The sequence below is a fragment of the Phoxinus phoxinus genome (assembly GCF_949152265.1).
Source record: "Phoxinus phoxinus genome assembly, chromosome: 11".
In the NCBI taxonomy this organism is placed as follows: Eukaryota; Metazoa; Chordata; class Actinopteri; order Cypriniformes; family Leuciscidae; genus Phoxinus; species Phoxinus phoxinus.
Genome location: NC_136886.1, coordinates 10,376,691 through 10,395,551, shown reverse-complemented (window position 1 = coordinate 10,395,551; position 18,861 = coordinate 10,376,691). Strand labels below are relative to the sequence as shown.

Here is an 18,861-nt window from a genome sequence, read left to right as displayed (position 1 = left end):
CCTGCAGTCACAGAACTAATAGACTAAACGGAACAAGTTAAACATCTCTACTCTTCCTGGCCTGCAGCCTAAACACCCACCGCCCTCCCCTGGTAATGCTTAAAAGCTGTGAAAAAGAATCGCGCTAATACAAAAGCTTCTTCGAATCGTAGCACGCACACACATACGTAAGCGCTGACAGACACAGACTCCCACACATAAACAGTGTAAGTATGGCAGACACCTCTACCAGGCGGACAGGGAACCAGCAGGCTGCTCTAAGTCCTAAAGAGAGAGGCCAATGGGCTAACAAGATTGAATTTCTGCTGACTGTAACCGGAGCAATCATTGGGCTTGGAAATATCTGGAGGTTCCCATATCTTTGCTATAAAAATGGAGGAGGTGAGTATTGGACAATAGGCTACACCTGATAAATTGCTGATTAGGGTTTTCATTTTATTTGTGATCAAGGGATCAAGTCATTGCCTGCATTTTTTATTATACAAGTACATTACAGTATTTAAAAATGACTTTAAAAAGAGATTAGGATTTTGAAGTGCAATACGCCTTTGTTTCCTTTAATGTCTGTTTTTGAGAAGCATTTATAAACCATCTGATTCACATACATTTAATAAATTACTGTGTTTTTTTTATCACATCATGCAAACTTAACATATTCATAACCAGTTACATCTTTTTATGCAATTTGTTTTTGGATTCCATTAGGTGGCTAACTTTAAACAAAAAGCATTCAGAAACATACAAAATTCTAAACCTTTTTGTAATGTTCTATATAAAAATGTTGAGGTTAGGTTGACTTTATAGATATATATTTGTAATTTATATATAACCCTGATGTGGTATACATTATACAGTATAAGAAAATTAATATGACATTACGTCAGAATAACCTTAGTGATGTTCAATAAAACATTTAGTCATATCTCCAATTTAATTGGGGGATTCCACAAGAAACCAAATGATACTTATACTATAGTTATACTGGAAATCACACATTTAGGATTTATGTATAGGTTCACATAGGACTTTTTAAAATGATTATTTATCATTTCATTTTACCATTAACATCTTAAATCCTTAGGGGCTTTTTTCATTCCATACGTCCTGTACCTGGTTACTTGTGGTATCCCGCTTTTTGTGCTTGAGACATCTTTGGGTCAGTACACAAGTCAGGGAGGCATCACATGTTGGAGAAAGATCTGTCCTCTTTTTGAAGGTGGGTTGCTCACTTCTCAATTAGTATGGATTTTGTGATGCTTCTTATAATGTCAAATGTTGTATAGATTGTAATGCATTTGCTAACAATGTTTCTGTGGTTCAGTTAATGTGTTCAAAGTATAAATTTAAGTTTATTTTAAAATATAGGCTAGATATTTTTCATCAACCACACTTTTAAAGTTGTAGAAACTACTTATCACCCATTAGAATTGTATTACTAGAAACTAATTTAGTGGCCCACAACACCAAGCTTTTGTTGCTATAATTGTTCAAAAAAAAATCAAAAAAAAAAATCAAAATAAAATATAGTAAAATAATGACAAATGCTTAACTATATTTTAAACAGTGTCCTCTATCTCTAGTGTATACTTTTTGTGTATTTTTGTTGGATACTTTCTATATTGCAATATTTCTATGTTACCTGAAAATCAGGTAACATTTGTTTAAAAATGCTGTACTAACATGACTCCTTTTTTCAGGAATGGGTTATGCCAGTCAAATGATTATTTTCTATGGCTCAATCACCTACATCACCATCATAGTTTGGGCTTTTCTGTACCTATTCTCAGCCTTCAGTGTAGAACTACCCTGGGCCAGCTGCAACAATCTGTGGAACACAGGTACATTTGGTTGAAGCTCACATGGACAGTATGTAGGCTTTGTATTACATTTACAATACTTGTTCGGTAGCAGGCTAGTAGGCTGGGTTTTTGATGGAGTGCTAGCTCTTCAATCTTTACTAAAAAAAATAAAAAAAAGTTAGTAACAGTAGGACAACTAGCTTAAAGTTATATTAAAGTTTTTTTACAAATAATTTCAGCACCAATTTCAGAACCTTGATGTCATTTTTCAAAACTCTAGACACAAAACTCAAACACAGGCTGTCTGATGTTCAAAACTAAAAAAAACTCATGTGCAAAACATTGCAGTCATTTGAAGAACATTTTACTGAAGATAGTTTGCAGTTTCATCAGGCAGAAGTCATCTTCAAGACTCCCGTAGGCCGCTCTGTTTTTACATTTGCTAAAATCACAGCAATTTTACCAAGGTCTAAGCTACGTCATTACTTCAGGTTGAATTATTCTGATTGGCTAAGAAATAGATTAACATTGTAATTTTCCACACATAGACAGAAGCATATCTCAATCGATAATGTGATTGACACCCGGACCCTGGATAGGCATATTGTGACTTCCAGGTCACAGAACTGCGTTTCTAGGTGCCAGCTTGTCTGGAGCAACAAGTCAACCTATAACCCAAAATACTAACACACACACAGACACAGCTTCTTCAAGGTTAGATTTGGTTGGAATCTAACTATAAACAGGAGACTTTTCCAAATAACATTATAACCATCCAGATAACATGTTCTTTCTCTCAGTGTGAGGACATTTTAATATAGAACAGTAAAGTCATTGCTTTAAGACGTGGTCAATTAAACTATTGGTTCCAATGATTCCTGTGACCTATAGCTTTCAGAGTAAGCTAGAAAAACAGATATATGTATTGACACATGTTGGAGGCCTCTCTCTAAATCCTTACAAAACAAGTCCTTATTTCATTTCTGGAAGTAGGGCTAAATGAGCAAGCACCGTTACTGCATTCCTGGCATGGTCCAGACCCTTCATTCACCTCTCAGATATTTAAAACAGACATTAAAGAACACATGAAAAGAACATCTTGGTACGGAGCCCCTAAAGGGACATGGTGGTGGAAAAAATTTAGCATGGGAGCATTCCCTCGCAAAACTTTTACGTTCCCTCGCAAAACTTTTACGTTTCCTTATAAGGTAAGATATTTGCATTCCCTTGCAAAACCTGTTCGGACAGCTGAGCTGAGTTTGTCCTGAGCTCGGGCAATCACTTCCGCTGGCAGTGTTTCAGAGATCCGTACCTGAACAATGGAGGGGCTCATAGTGTTTGAACTTGGACTCAAATAAAAAGAAATGCGGTCAGTGCTTAACTCGTTCAGTAAAGTTGGCAATATATTTACAGATTCGAATTTCCCGGATCAATAACTCATGAGCTAAACGTTAAAACACAAATGACACCTTCCAATCATAGTAACGTAGACAACAAGCTACAACCCAATTTTCCTCAAAACGAGCTTTATAATCTAAATTGATCTCTGAGCAGGCGGCTGAGAGTCGGAAGGGACCTCATGTGGTATACTTCACTAAAAATAGTGAAGCTTGTGTATTTTTGCTTCACACGCACATATGAAGGAGATCTCTTTGTGCAGATATCTCCCCACTTTGATGCTTATGCCAGGATTGGGAATGGGATATAGAATATTGTTTAGCTATAGATGTTTTGTGAAATTTATGAATATTTAATAAGATTAGGTCTGGTTTTATTTGTTCTTCAGGATCGTTATACCTTTAACCTTATTTGTTTCTCTTTGGGTTTAGATGCTTGTACTGTGCTTAGTGGGAAGAATTCAAGTTCAGAGTGGACGTCTCCTCTTAATGCCACTTCCTCTGTGATGGAGTTCTGGCAGTGAGTTAAATGAAAATGCAATGAACTTACGCTGGGAATAAAACAACAATTCATTTATAAGTTTAACATTTTAGAGAATCTGACATCAAACCAGGTCAGAATTACTATTACAATTGGACATGGTGCCATGCAAATTTCATGGTATATGAATATGATAATGATCTGCTTGTGTCTTTCTTACATAGCAATTCATTTACATAAGACAGCCAACTCAGAGTTTCATTATATTGTTGAACGCTTTCTGTATGTTCAGCCACAGAGTGTTGCAACTGTCCAGTGGAATAGAGCATTTGGGAACAGTAAGGTGGGACTTGGCCCTTATTCTCTTACTTGTCTGGATCCTGGTCTACTTCTGCACCTGGAAAGGCGTGAAGTCTACTGGGAAGGTTATAGTCCTTACAAACATCCATAATACCTTTAATTAAAAAGCAATGAGCATACAAAATGGCACCAAATGGCTTAAATAAGTAAATAATTTTCAATCTTTTTATTACCGGTGACAGAACAGAAAACCGTTTTCAGCATGAAATATACACTACATTATTATCAATCAAAAGTCAATTAACTGCTGTAATATTATGTTTACAGGCAGTCTATTTCACAGCAACATTCCCTTATGTAATGCTCCTGATACTGCTCATACGAGGGGTCACTCTACCTGGTGCCATCAACGGCATCCACTATTATATGTACCCGGATCTGACACGGCTAGCTGACCCACAGGTAAAGACATTAGAAAGCCTAGAATGAGTTACAGCAAATCTAATTTAGATATTGTACTGTTACTGCTTTCTTGTATTGTGCTTTTTAAGTTACTCTTTCTGAATTGTCTTGTTTTTTGTTTGTTTGTAAGGTATGGATGGATGCTGGTACTCAGGTGTTTTATTCTTATGCGATATGTCTTGGATACCTCAGCTGTCTTGGAAGCTACAATCAATATAACAATAATTGTTACAGGTGAGTGTGCATTATGAAGCAGAACATTTTATTTTAACTGATACAATTGATTAATTGAATCTGTAGTTTTCACTTAAAGATGATTAAAAGTTAATAAATTCAAAGAAAAAGACCCTTCAAAAACGTTTTATTTTTTTAATTGCACAATGTCCACAAAAATATTAAGCAGCACAATCGTGACCAACTGCAATAACAATAAGAAATGTTACTTGTGAGAGAAATGGCTTCTGAACATATATAGTTTTGCCATCACAGGAATAAATTACATTCTAAAATGTTAAAATAGAAAACTGTTATTTCAAATTGTAATAATATTTCACAATATTACTGTTTTTACTTTGATAAAATAAAAGAAAAAAATATTTATTTTTCGATACCATTACATTTGGTGTTTTTTCTTTTGACCAAATACACAACAGACACGTGGTGCCAAGTGGTGCTCACTGCAGAGTCAAATGATGTCCAGCTCCACCTCTCTGGACATCTAATGGGTTGGAGGGATAGAGTTGTGGGTGGGGTTAGGGTGTAGCAGGATATTCAAGCTCCACCCAATAGGGCCAAATTACATTCGCTCTTCCTCGCTGGACGTCTAGCGAGGGGGAGCTAGACGTAAGCTCCACCAATTTGCTTTGCAGTCTCCAATAAACTAATGTTTGTGATGCAAAAATATTCCTAGGGACTCTTTCTACCTCTGCTTGCTGAACAGTGGAACCAGTTTTTTGGGTGGATTCGCCATCTTCTCTGTTCTGGGTCACATGGCACAGGAGCAGGGTGTGGACATATCCCTTGTGGCTGAGTCAGGTAAGAGAAAACTTTTTTTATTGTTCCTTTGAAACTTTCCAACATATCAAATAAATGATCAAACATAATTTTAGATGGAATAACATTGTTTGTTTTAATACGGTCTCATTGTCACTGCCTCAATTCAATAGTCTTTGTTATTCAAAAAAATAACTTGTCATCCTTTGCAAGGGCTATTTTCAATTGTGACATTTTGTGTCTTAATAAAATTAAGTTCAAATCAATATACTATCTTTATTAATTAATTTGGTAGCTATGTAGTAGGATAATGTATAAGAGGCTCTAGGTGGTGTTGGGTCACTGTACCACATTGTACCTCCTCCCTTGGCTGTCGTTAGGTCCAGGACTGGTGTTTATAGTGTACCCTCAGGCGGTGACAATGTTGCCATGGTCTCAGTTCTGGGCTGTGTGTTTCTTCACCATGATCATCCTTTTGGGCTTGGACAGCCAGGTTAGACCCTTTTCTCTTTCTAAGCCTAAAATCTGTTGCTTTGCCCTCCCCCCTGTTCCTGCCTCCCCGTCCAATGTCTTTTCTCTTGTCACTCAGTTTGTTGGACTGGAGAGCATAATGACATCAGTGACAGACATCTTTCCTGTGTTGAGACGTGGCCTCAGAAGAGAGATGCTGCTTTTAGGGATTTGCCTTTTCTGTTACCTGATGAGCCTCTTCATGATTACAGAGGTATAATATTTTTATATAATGAAACCTGTAAATTTGTAAAAATGTTGTTTTTGGGAGGCATTTCTGATCCTACAGGAGTTTTTGTAGTGCATGGCTTTGCATTCTCTTCATTAGAATATCATTGTTTTATAACAAAAGTGTCCTACTTTTTGTTTCACAGGGTGGTCTGTACATCATTCAGTTGTTTGATCATTACGTGTACAGTGGAGCAACTCTCCTGTTCCTGGCTACCTGTCAGTCTGTGGCCATTGGCTGGGTATATGGTGAGTAGCCTACATTTAAATGAGCCTTAAATTGTACTTACTACTCTTTCATGGGACTTTATGTGCTTAAAATTGAGCTGTCTCTCTCCAAGGTGCTGACCGATTCTATGAGAACATAGAAGACATGATTGGTTACAAACCCTGGCCTGTGATGAAATACTGTTGGCTCTATGTCACCCCCTCTGTCTGTGTAGTAAGTGTGTTTCTGTCACAGGGTAAAATAGAAGCACTCAGCACAGTTTATTGAAATACATTACCAAACTTTCATATGCATAATGAAAACTGCAACGTAAAAATTATATATATTTGCCCTATTATGCTTATATATATATATATATATATATATATATATATATATACACACAGAATGTTCTTTCTTTTTTTTTAAATACATATGTGTTCTGATCAAACCTGTATTGATATGTCCTGTAGGGCACCTTTATTTTCTCTCTGGTCAAGTACAGTCCCCTGAAATTTAATAACACATATGTGTATCCATGGTGGGCATATGGTATCGGATGGTTCCTGGCTATATCCTCTCTCTCCCTCATCCCCATCAACATGATCTACAAACTGTACAAGGGGAAAGGGACCCTCTGGAAGGTAGATGTTGTCGTGAAAAACAAAACAAATGTCTTTTACTCTTTTATGTTTTTTTTCTCTCTGATTTCACAGATGTTTAGACTCAAATAAACATGGGTGGGTCTCAAGGATTAATAGTCATGGCTGACATATCTATATAATATATATAATATATATATATACATTTTGCTTTTATGTTTACATGTCTTATGATTTTATTATCTAATATATTTTATTTTTTGAAAAAATTATTTCAACAATATATAAATGTCTTGAAGTGTTTCTAAATTAAAACCTTTGGAAGAACCAGCAGGCAACTGATGCACAACAGGAATGAATTTCGTTCATTTCCTATGGGATGAAATGTAATAGAGATAACTGAATAATGTTTTTTTGTCTGTGTTGCCCTCAGCGTCTCCAGTTGGCTTGCACTCCAGCAGAGGATCTACCTCAATCTCACAGACCTTCAGCACATAATTATACTCTGTCATCCTGTACAGACAGAGAAAAGACCCCAGACAACCTTTAATGCTCAGCTGCCATTAAGTCAGTTGTCCCTACAGTACATATTAAACCACAGTTCAGTCAAAATTAAGCTTTTGAAGCTTAAACAGGTACATTCCATATAGTTATTAATTTTGAAGTAATGTTCCCTAGTGAAAGTTTAATAGATTAAAAAGGCAAAAGAGTAACATAAGTAAACACCTGACACAACTGCATATTTTCTCCCTTCTGCATACAGAAATTGAATAGTGCCTTGTTTTTAGCGATATAAAACATTTATTTTTGGTACTGTTTATGAGCTCAAGTTTTGATAAAAGATTGTTTGTCTCATAAGGAAAACTAAATCGTACCTCATATTTACAGATGCAGACACTTTTACTATGCAAACACATACTGCATGCATCGCCTTAAAGCAGGGCGCCCATGATGAAAAGCAAACTAATCATGCATTTTGACAACTGGCTATTCTCACAGGGACGGGTTATTAGAAATGTTCTTTATGATCTTCTCATGCAAGTTAACCTGTTATGAGATAAACTGAGCCTTCAGGCTCTGTTTTTATTTGATCCATGGTAAGAGCTTTATTGATATTTCTTTCAGTGATATTCAGTGTTTCACATACTTTGAGGGCATTATGTAAAATGTGCTTACTCAGCACCAAGGTGTTTGGAAGTACAGGTCATGTATTTTTATCATGTAAGGAGATAAATTATTTTTAAAGTAGTATATAATCTTTCTATAATAAGATTTTTATTCTTTTAATCACTTTGTAATATTTTTTTAGATTCATTATACTTTGTATAACAGATTAAATGAAATGTAAATCAAACATGTATTTACAGAATGTGTAGCAGAATCATTTTTACATTATCAGATCTGCAAATCCTCTTCATTCAAATGGGGTAGAAGATAAATAATTTAATAATTTTTGTATTTAACCCTTTTTTATGGCTAGTTAGCATGTCTGCCAGCAGTTATAAACGAAACAATGACTTATGACTGCATATTTTGTTGGTGGCCTTGTGCTGTGGCACAAGTACACTTTATCTCCATATTTTATGTGAGAAATTGTATGATAGTTTTCTCTTATTTTGTTCCAAAGAAAGCATTTCAAACACCCAGACATCTTTACTGATCTATGAGCAACTAATGCAGTGTGAGTGTGTTGAAACCATAACTGTCATCTCCAATTACATTCATACGAGTTGCCAAATAATCATTTCTGTGTGTCATTTAGCATAATGTAAAGGAATGTACACTTTAAAAAGACAGTTTCTCTATACAGAACCCAAACTCATATAGTTAAGACGCCACCCTCTGGCCAGAGATTTGTACTCGGGGTAACCAAGAGAACAGAGAACATATTTAATGAAAACTCTGAAAGTTTAATGTAATAAAAGGGCTGTACAAAAATAAGGCATAAAATGTTAGACATCTTAGTTAGGTACGTTCACTCTGAGAATTTTTATGTCATCCATAGGACGGTCCTGACTGTTGGTTTCAACCATGCCAATACGATTAAGAACTCCAATTCCCTGGCAGACCCGTCCAAATATAGTGTGTTTCCCATCCAGCCATTGTGTGGGAGCCAATGAGAGGAAGAACTGGCTTCCATTTGTATCTGGCCCTGCATTGGCCATTGCCAGAATTCCAGCACCTACAAAATACAGTTATATATTTTTTTTTAATTATCATGAAAATTGTGTGAAGACTGGTTTTCAAGTCAGTTTGAGTTATAATAAACTTTTAATCTACTATTAAATTAAGCAATTATATTAGGATAAATACGATTTAACCCACTAAATTGCTGACATTTATTATGGTCAAGTGCTGTGAGCAATTTACAATTACAATAGAGCCAAGCAAGTCCACAAATCTTTAGATTCACTTAAACCTGCATTCAAGCATTTGCTGATCTGCAATTTAAAAATGTAAGCTACAACCCTATAGTTCTTATGCTGGATTTTTTTTTTTTTTTTGCTCTGCCCGTTACTACTATATACAAAACTATTAAATCCACTCTTGAGTCTTGTATTTCTACTCACCTGTAAATTTCAACTCTGGATGCAATTCATCCTCAAACTGCTTGCCATATATAGATGCACCACCACGACCTGCAGAATTTTGTCATAAAAATGTTAATAAAAATGCTCTAATGGTTAAACAACCCAAACATACCATGACAGTAAATTAAAATGTAATTCCATTCATCTATGGTACTGAAGACAAACGTAGTTATGGTTTCCCTTGGTAAAGCAAATTGACATTAATTCACCAATTTTTCTGTAACAACTATGTAGAATTTGACTTCTCAACAACCTTACTCTGATTCATCTAATTGAACTGTAAAATTAAATGTCTAAAAGGAGTGTTGAATGATGAGTATTGTTTCCATGGCTGTGTCACCTGTGCCTGTTGGATCGCCCCCTTGAACCATAAAGTCTTTGATGATGCGGTGGAACTTGATGTTGTTGTAATATCCTCTTCTGCCCAGCTCTGCAAAATTCTTGCATGTTTTTGGCGCATGATTCCAGTACAGTTCTAGCACTAAAGCTCCCATCCTGAAAAGACAATGTGAAGTGTGGGTATGTGGTAATATGCTATTAAAGGTTAAAGCTACAGTATGTAAGATTGTAAGCCACAATAGGGCGCTGTTTGCAACAATAACAAAGGCGAAGCTTGATGACACTATGAAGGAGAGTGGAACGATGGGAGATGTCGTTTTCAACATCCAGAGACGTATGGAATTAATGAATCATGATCACGGATGAGGTAATTTATTAGTTTTTGTATTACCTATACGTCTGAACGCGAATTTTTATGTCATGATAATGAATTAACTACAAGGAACGCAAAATGTAATGCTATATTATCCTGTTACAGCTATTTGTCAAATGATTTGTTAGGTTAATGCTGTGTAGTTTTAGGATGTTTATAGTTAATGAAGTGTTGTTTTACGTGTTCAAACCAATCGTAGTAAAATTAAATTTGAACGGACATTTGCAAGTAATGGCTGAATATTTTCAATTTTGTATAATTTATAATGTTGATATATCGCATCACGATAGTGTTGTGGGCAAGTGTGCCATCATATAACGTGGGAGGCCTGAGTTCGTGTCCCAGCTAGAGGAACTTTACTAATTCTGTCCCCCTTCTCTCTCTCTCACTTCACTTTTTGTGACTTTTCACGCCACACCGATATTTATCCTTGTTTTATTCCTCCGTTTGTCACAAATTCTGCGTGTATCCCCATATGGACGCTTACGTTTTGTTGGCACTTCAATACTCGCCAAAGAGTAATTGTGATCCATGATGTACACAACAGCTATAACCACCACTTCCGCATTTGTCCACGTGATATTGCAGAAACCAAGGATAGAGCGGATATTGCGTCACTGACAGGCGACATTTTTTTCCGGGACGGACAATTATTTAAAATTGGAATTTCTCAGAAATAAAAAATCTTTGGAGACTTTTGGGATATTGTAAGTACATAACTGCAGGAAATATAGGCTATCACACTGTCCAAGTGATTTTTGGATCTTTTATTACAAATTTGTTACATATTGTATCTTTAATGTCTACTAGCAATGTCCGATTTACGTATGAATTGTTCTTTTGAACTGGATCTTTTAAATGGACCCATCTAACTGTTTTAAACAATTTTAAACAATTTAGTGACTCATTCTGAGCAGAAAGCCATCTCCAATTTGGACAGGTCCTATAGGCCAAAAGTAAGTTAGTTTTATAGCTGAATTTTAATGGTGGATTGCTAGTTTTATCATCAAGCATACAAAATGTCTGTTAATAAATTATAATTTTTTATCAAGAATTCAGTTGAAAGTTACAGATTGAAACAGATGATTGATAACAGACAATAAAGATTACTTTTTTTGAAAAAAATTCATACTAAAAAACACCTTGAAGAGGAAAGAGCAAAAAAAAAAAATTTTTTTTTATTTTTCCCAAAAGCAAATTCAAAATCTATCATATGTTTCCCTGGATCACAAAACTAGTCACGTCGCACGGGTATATTTGCAATAAATTATATGAGTCAAAATTATAGATTTTTCTTTTATGCCAAAAATCATTAGGATATTAAGTAAAGATCATGTTCCATGAAGACATTTTGTAAATTTCCTACCATAAATATATAAAACATTTATTTTTGTGAGTGGATGCAGCACAATCGCGAACATAAATGGACAACTTTAAAGGCACTTTTCTCAACGTTTAGATTTTTTTTTTTACACCCTCAGGTTCCAGATTTTCAAATAGTTGTATCTCGGCCAAATATTGTCCTATGAAAAAATTGGTTTTGTGGTCCAGGGTCACATATTTGGAAATGTAGAGTAAGGAAGGGCATTACACTTACACTGTTTCTTTGTTTTGGTAATAAGCATTAAGAACTCTTTCAGCGACTCATTTTGGTATAGATAAAAGTTGCAGTTTTTGTGAATATAGAATTTGCCATGCAAAATTTAGAAATTCACAAACATCTTGCTTCTGTATGTAAGAGCTTCAGTGTTGGCTAAGTTGCTCTAAAAAAGTAATTAATAAAGGTACTTTATTTTAAGGTCTCTGTGTTATGCATAATTAACTACATGTAATAGGGTTAGGAGGAATAGGGTTTGGTTTGGGTTAGTTTCATGTAATTATGCATAATTTATTGTTACAGTCAGTATGTAACTACATGTAATGCGTAGCAAGGACACTGTAAAATATTGTTACCTTAATAACTAGCTACTAATTACATCGTCAACCGAAAAATTTGATTATTGACTAATTACTCTCTATAAAATGTATTGGATTACTTATTACTTTCTAAATCCCATATCAACCTTAACCAGTTGAACAATCCAAGGATAGACATGAAAATGCACTTTTGATTCTTTCAAATAAAAAATATACAATTGCATAAATTATTATTGAACTGAACTGTGTGTAAAGGGAGAAGTTCCAATAAGAATAACATGAAATTGTGATGTTAAATCCACTATTGTTTTATAATCTATACAGTATTTAATGGAATTACATCAGAAGTAGGCCTACTTACAAAAGTACAGCACAGTTCAGAGTAACGTAATCCCTCCTTTACTTTTTCAAGGGAAAATTAATTTACAGTAATTCGGTTACTTAGTAAATTAATTAGGCTACACACAACACGAGCATATAACATCTTTCAGGAACAATAAAAAATGTAGCGTTGTCTAATGCACATTAATAAATGAAACGGCGAAATTACGTCACAACTTACAATAATAATTGAACGAGTGATTTTTGAAACTGTTCGGAAGAACCGAATTATAGTCGGACATGGGTAACGTTAGCACTCTGATCTAAAACAATCTCTAATCAGTGCGTGATTAGATCTACCCTTTTGCATCATTCATACAATCAATCAATCGTTAAAGCTACACGTTTATCTATATATAAACTTAATAAAACGGATACAACAATGACCACACAGCTATAGTGATATGTGCAATGTGTTATCAAAACGTGTCTCACTCATTCATTCACAATTCATTGTGCGACTTACGTTGTATCCAACGATACTGTGGGGGGTTGCCAAGAATCCGGCGGTATTCCAGTCATGTCTGTTGATCAACAAATATGATTTAGACAGAATGTATTATTGTTTTTAATATTTGAAATTATGTCGTAAAGCGTGATACGGAAGTAGTAGCACAGTTTAGGTTTATTCGTTATTATTGTAAACCGTCAAGACTACACGATGTAAGTGCTGACATCTAGTGGACTGGATGAAAAGCCACGCTGCCTGATTTTACACATCCCATGTAAAAGATACATCCACATACTACCTTTGCACTCTCAATGAACTTAAAAAAAGTCTAAAATGTTATAGTAGCCTATTAGCAATTGATATAGACCTATAGATATATATTTCTAATACTATATAATTCTAGACTTTTTTTGTTTTTCTAAGTTTCTCTTTTCTATGTTAATTTTGTGTGTATGTCTCTCTCTCTCTCTCTGTGTGTGTGTGTGTGTGTGTGTGTGTGTGTGTGTGTGTGTGTGTGTGTGTGTGTGTGTGTGTGTGTGTGTGTGTGTGTGTGTGTGTGTGTGTGTGTGTGTGTGTGTGTGTGTGTGTGTGTGTGTGTGTGTGTGTGTGTGTGTAGTTTTGCTCAGCTCTAAAAATTGGCTATCTATTGCACTTTGTGAGTTTTTGTTCAAAGTAAACTATTTACTGATATATTTGTACACTACAAAGTATAATTGTTTTCATTTAAAGAAAATTGTATTTTGTATAGCCTTTCAATGGTGTATAAAAATCCTTATAATCAGAAAAAAAGAAAAGTTTATGCAACTTCATTGGTCATCTGAACACTGTGTTTCATCTGCAGTGACACACAAAATCTGTATTTGATGTAAATCCATTTTATTTTTATTGCGTTAATTGACAAATACAAAATAAGAATACATTAAACAATGCAAGTATAACAGTCAGATCCATATTCTTTAATACATGTCACAAGAAAATACATACTCAAGACTGTTTTAGACAGCAATTCTAAACATGAGTAAATGGTATAAATAAATTGTGTTATTGTCACAGTGTCACTACATTAGGAAAAGGATAACTGTTGATCAAATTCCTTGTGATTGATGGCATTACCAGGCAGTATTAGACAGAGTATCAACATCTAAACTTGCCTGGTAAGACACAAATCAAAGGATTTTACTGCAGTGGAGAGGCAGAGGAAAGGGTCTGATGTCATGATGTGACTGTAGAAGAGATGAAAGCAGACAAAAAGAAAATGACGAATTAAAGTGGTTATTTTATTTTCAGGAGAAAGGTCTTAAAGGAAACAGTTTAGCGTAAAGAATAAAGTGCAAGCAGAGATTCATCCTGGCAGGTTTATAAAACAGTTCAAAAGCAGAAAACCTAAAGTGTCAATGTCAGAAGAGTCAGCATCCATAGATTGTGATGTAGGCTAAACTTGATTAGGTTGTGTATAATGTTTTGTACAGACACAAATAAGTGTTTGTTTGTGTCATGCATGTTTTTAATGGCATGAAGGTGAGTAAATGATGACAGAATTTTCATTTCTGGGTGAACAACACAGCCCTACAATTATAATGAACAGAAAGTGACATTATTTCTTATTCACATTCAGAATACAACCAAAATATTTTATTGGGTCATGCCAACAGATATATTTTCCATAAGAAACAATATTTGTCATATTTGAGTCTGTGGGTTATTTTATCATTAAATTGGTTAAAAAGTTTGATTTTTCTTCGCATTTTCCATTATGACCCGGAAAATAAGTAAAATGGGTTTCAAATCATTACTTCCCGTTCTGTACAGCAAACAGGAAAGGTGACCTATGTAGGTGCAGTTCAATTACTGTTTGTCACACAGATCTCAGGTGTCATGCACACAATAAGACACAAGAAAAGGAGGATGAACTGATCGTTGACTAGCAGCACATTACACATTAGAGGGTGTGTGATATGGAGGAATTACTTTCGTGACATTCATGCAGGCATTTGGATGTAACAGGGTGCGGTTCAGAACTTTACTGATGGTCTATGTCCTTCTCTGTTATTTAATCACACTCCTTTTATTTTAATCGAGCCGTCTCAGCTGTTTTTTCTCATTTAGATCACTGATGTGATTTAATAACAAATTCTAAAGTCACATGCCAAAATGCTTTATTTCATATACTTCACAATTTAATATTATTTTAAAGCATTTTCTGTTCATATTCTATTAACTCCATGGTGACTGAGCCCCCAGAGTGCATCGTTACCAGACAGTGTTAGAACATCAGTGAACAGCCAAGCACTGCCGGGTAAGATGTACCCTAGAGACAATGGATGAACTTCTTTAGCATCATGGCATTCAAAGCAACTATAGCCAAAGAACACATTTCATATTTTCATTTGTGTATTTGTATGTGCGCATATTTGCATAGTCTGCGTGTGTCCACACCCAGATGCAAAGCATTTTTAACGATGCCCGTAGAGGACCATCTGCATCATTACCAGGCAGTATTAGAGAAGATATAACATCCAAAACTGCCTTGTAAGATGGAGATGGGCATCCAATGTAGATCTCAAATGATTTGCCATTGATTTTTTTTACAACTTTTTCGCCCCATCTGAAACAAGAGGGAAGACTCTAAGCTTTTCATATTGTGTGTCACTATAAAATGATAGTTAGTGTACTTTAGCAAGACGTTGTAAGGTGTTTGTTAATGATTATCTACTTTCCTGACTTGCCCGTCATTTGTTTTTAATAGCTTCATATACTTCCTTTAAACGGCGCTTATCTTGCATCAGACTCCAATCCTTTTGATGTAAGCTGTTCATTTTTCATTTTGACTGGACCACTTCCACTTTGCAGTAACTCCTTACTCATTTTCTTGACAACCATTATTAGAAAGAACAAAAAAACATTGAAACCCCAGAAGTTTTCTTCTTAAGTGTTTGCCCTGCCCTGTCTGCTTGGCAACTATGACCTTTGAGACGTCTCTTTGACCTGAGAGATTTCAACTAATTAGTCGCACCTTCATCAAAACAAAATTGTGTCTACAGCCTCCAAATCCCATTACAACCACACAACGTAGGTGGGAAGGAAAGCGCTTAGTCATGCTAATCAAAATGGCTGATCTTTGTCACCTAAACCTGATGTGCACCTGACTGACCCCTCACCTGTACGTTAGATTAGATAAGATTCGAGATCACTCACTTACTACTGGAACCAAGCTAAGTGAGTCTATATTTTGGCTCTATTGTTGTTTCATTTCTCTTGTTACCAATACCTTTTTATTAAGAGAGGAAAAAGAATGCGTATGAGAGCATGTGTCCATCTGTCAATCAATTTTCAAAGTCTTTAAACTGTTTCTCAGATGCAACAAGTCTATTTTATGTTTAACACCATTAAATTATAACATTAAAAACTTCTGTTGTATTATTTCACGTAATGTATTTAAATGCTTTACATATTGTACTTCATAGCCCTTTTGTTTTAAACTGATCAAACAGGTTTGACACATTACGGAAGTGAAAGTTAACATGCTGGGCACTCATAGTCCATTATGTTTAACACATTTCAATGATTGACATATCATACTAAAATGCATACTTCATTTTTATATTAAAGTAACAAAGGATTTTTTATAATTACAAAAATCTAAAATACTATGTATGTTTTATTCCATCTTATTGTCTTTTTTTATAGTTTACTATTAGCATTTCTGTTGTATATATTAACTGAAAGAAATTTAAAGACATTTATTTGCAATTAATTAATCATTTGGTCAAATTGTTGAATGTATTGAAAAAAATTAAAATAACTTTTAGTTACCCTATCAATTCCTGTTGCAGTCATTCAGTATGGAGTCACGCACAAGAGATGCCATTGTGTCGCAGCGTCGCTTAAGCTGAGGAAGATCACTTCCTGCTCCTTCCTCTTGATAAAGGTATGATTGCTTCTTCCACGTTAGGCCAAACCTCTCGAACCGGTCTGAGGACAGCTGAAGAAGACACAAGGACATTACTAATGGAGTCTCAAGCTCAAGAAGAAACACAATCTCCTAAAGCTCCTGAAGCGAAGAAACCGTTCCTACAAAACATCTAGGTTTTCAGGTACACCTTGGAGCCCTGCCCAGGTGTCATTTTTACACTGTGACCAATCCCTGCCCTTCTTCTATGAGCAGGTGTGTCTTGTGCTCTGTGATTGGTTAGTTTAGTGTGGAAGTGCCTCTGGGTTTCTGAGTACACAAATGAGACAAGCTTTTAACCTTCAAAAAGTCCACGCCCCATCCTCTGTGTCTCTTGTTCTGGGTCACACATAAGGGCAACGGACAAGAATAAACCTACTCTCCTCTTTATTTTTAAGGTTTACTCTCCTTTCTAATATTCATTGTTAGATAAAAGTTAAAAAAAAGATTGGCAATCAGTAAATGTGTCCTTTGTGTGCTCCTCTGATCATTTGAATTGTTTACAATGATAATAAACTCCATCGAGGTGTTGAATAGACAAACTGAAGGCCCAACTGATATACTTTTTTACTACATTCTTACATTCATTTTTTATTCATTTGACCACAAAAATAAAATAGAGAATATTAAACCGAAATATTTTCTAATTCAAACATATAATCAGAAAATATGATAGATCAATTATTATGCAAGATTATCAATGTCAAATTATGCATAATTATCAATGTTTAACATTATTAAAAAGACTTGTGTGTTACACTTTTAAGAAGGATGCAATGTCACTTCCTGGGGCAACGCATTTATTTCTGTTCAAAAGACATGAAATACACAGGTCAAACAAGGAACTCTTTTCTTTGCATGTACACTGCACTTCATCACATACTGAATGCTATTTCACTTCTGAACTTCTGTTATTGTGTGATACCTTAACAGATTATCATAAACAATCACATGTTTGATAGTGCAAATGTCTAAGCAGGTACATAGCACTAGGCACATTACTCTTCATACCACACTCAATTCTCAAGAAATACATGCTCACATGCTGTGCCCGCTCTCACATGGCATAAAGGAAAGGTCTGACGAATAACGTCATTCAAGTATCACGAACTCCTTTAACATGAATACAAGAGAGCCATGCATTTGAACTATTTAAGCTATTTATTCACATTACTCTGGCATTGATAACACATTGATGCACTAAATTGATGATTAAATTGATGCACATTTTAATACTCTTTCTAATACTCTTTCTCAGTTTTTAATCTTCTATGAAATATGCTAATGAACTGACTATATCATGAACTATTTCAACGGATCACTAGTTACTGTGTTCTCATAATAATCTCACAAAATGATTAATAAAAGCATTTTACCATTAAATCTGACTGGAGTTCGTATTAACTGTACACTGAATGGGCTTTTACATGTAATGGCTGACAAAGTAACGCTAAATGAGGTTAAAATGTCAATGTGTAGACTGATCAGACACGTGTGTCTTCTTAACTCAGACTGCCCTGACTCGTACTCACGACTTTATCAATGTTCGTATCACATCTATTTGGTTCTATTTGGTATCCCTCGTCTCGCACTCACATCTCGATTATATATCTTTTTAGACCTTATTATTCCTCCTTTTTGCTCACGTTAAAAGTTACTAGTTTTTTTTTCTTTTAATTTGTTAACACTCACGTCCACCATTTTACGTAGCCTATACGACACTCTTAATCAGTCAAATTAAACATTTCTTAACGTCTCAGGCACGAATTACGGCTCTATAAAAATACAATACTGTTGGGCATTACTAGTGTAAAGATTATTGTCAGCTTACCTGTTCAAAATTTAAAGGAGGTGCAATTTTTATCTGTCTTATTTTTAAC

The 18,861-nt window shown here is 35.1% G+C and overlaps 2 protein-coding genes across 4 annotated transcripts in view; one reads left to right on the top strand and one right to left on the bottom strand.

Annotated features, from left to right (window-relative positions):
- Positions 1–16,983, bottom strand: part of ppil1 (peptidylprolyl isomerase (cyclophilin)-like 1) — a 42,172-nt gene extending 25,189 nt beyond the window's left edge. The window contains exons 1-5 of one of the 2 annotated variants that reach the window (XM_079627883.1): positions 16,846–16,983; positions 13,048–13,105; positions 9,912–10,066; positions 9,551–9,619; positions 8,848–9,162 (exon numbers count right to left, since the gene is read on the bottom strand). In XM_079627883.1, coding sequence (XP_079484009.1) covers positions 8,942–9,162; positions 9,551–9,619; positions 9,912–10,066; positions 13,048–13,103 — 501 coding nt within the window. In that variant the 5' untranslated portion in view covers positions 13,104–13,105; positions 16,846–16,983 and the 3' untranslated portion in view covers positions 8,848–8,941. Of the gene's footprint in view, positions 1–8,847; positions 9,163–9,550; positions 9,620–9,911; positions 10,067–13,047; positions 13,229–16,845 lie in introns of those variants that run through there. The other variant, XM_079627882.1, reaches the window with a different exon arrangement.
- Positions 116–8,716, top strand: LOC307006651 (sodium- and chloride-dependent GABA transporter 2-like). 2 transcript variants are annotated; one of them, XM_079627837.1, is made up of 14 exons: positions 116–381; positions 1,082–1,216; positions 1,698–1,838; positions 3,629–3,716; positions 3,970–4,102; positions 4,305–4,439; positions 4,570–4,673; positions 5,350–5,474; positions 5,813–5,925; positions 6,022–6,156; positions 6,317–6,419; positions 6,512–6,612; positions 6,852–7,022; positions 7,414–8,716. In XM_079627837.1, exons 1-14 carry the CDS (start codon positions 213–215, stop codon positions 7,528–7,530), a joined length of 1,770 nt encoding a protein of 589 aa, XP_079483963.1. In that variant the 5' UTR covers positions 116–212; the 3' UTR covers positions 7,531–8,716. The 2 variants fall into 2 exon arrangements, with proteins under 2 accessions (XP_079483963.1, XP_079483964.1); XM_079627838.1 differs by having other exon boundaries at positions 156–381; positions 5,380–5,474; positions 7,414–7,663.
- Positions 16,984–18,861: the final 1,878 nt, after the last annotated feature.

Bases quoted from the DNA above. Each gene is read 5' to 3' on its own strand.
- LOC307006651 (XM_079627837.1), top strand. From the start codon at position 213: ATGGCAGACACCTCTACCAGGCGGACAGGGAACCAGCAGGCTGCTCTA. The intron at 3,717-3,969 runs GTGAGTTAAATG...CTGTATGTTCAG, and splicing joins TCTGTGATGGAGTTCTGGCA to CCACAGAGTGTTGCAACTGT. The intron at 4,674-5,349 runs GTGAGTGTGCAT...AAATATTCCTAG, and splicing joins TATAACAATAATTGTTACAG to GGACTCTTTCTACCTCTGCT.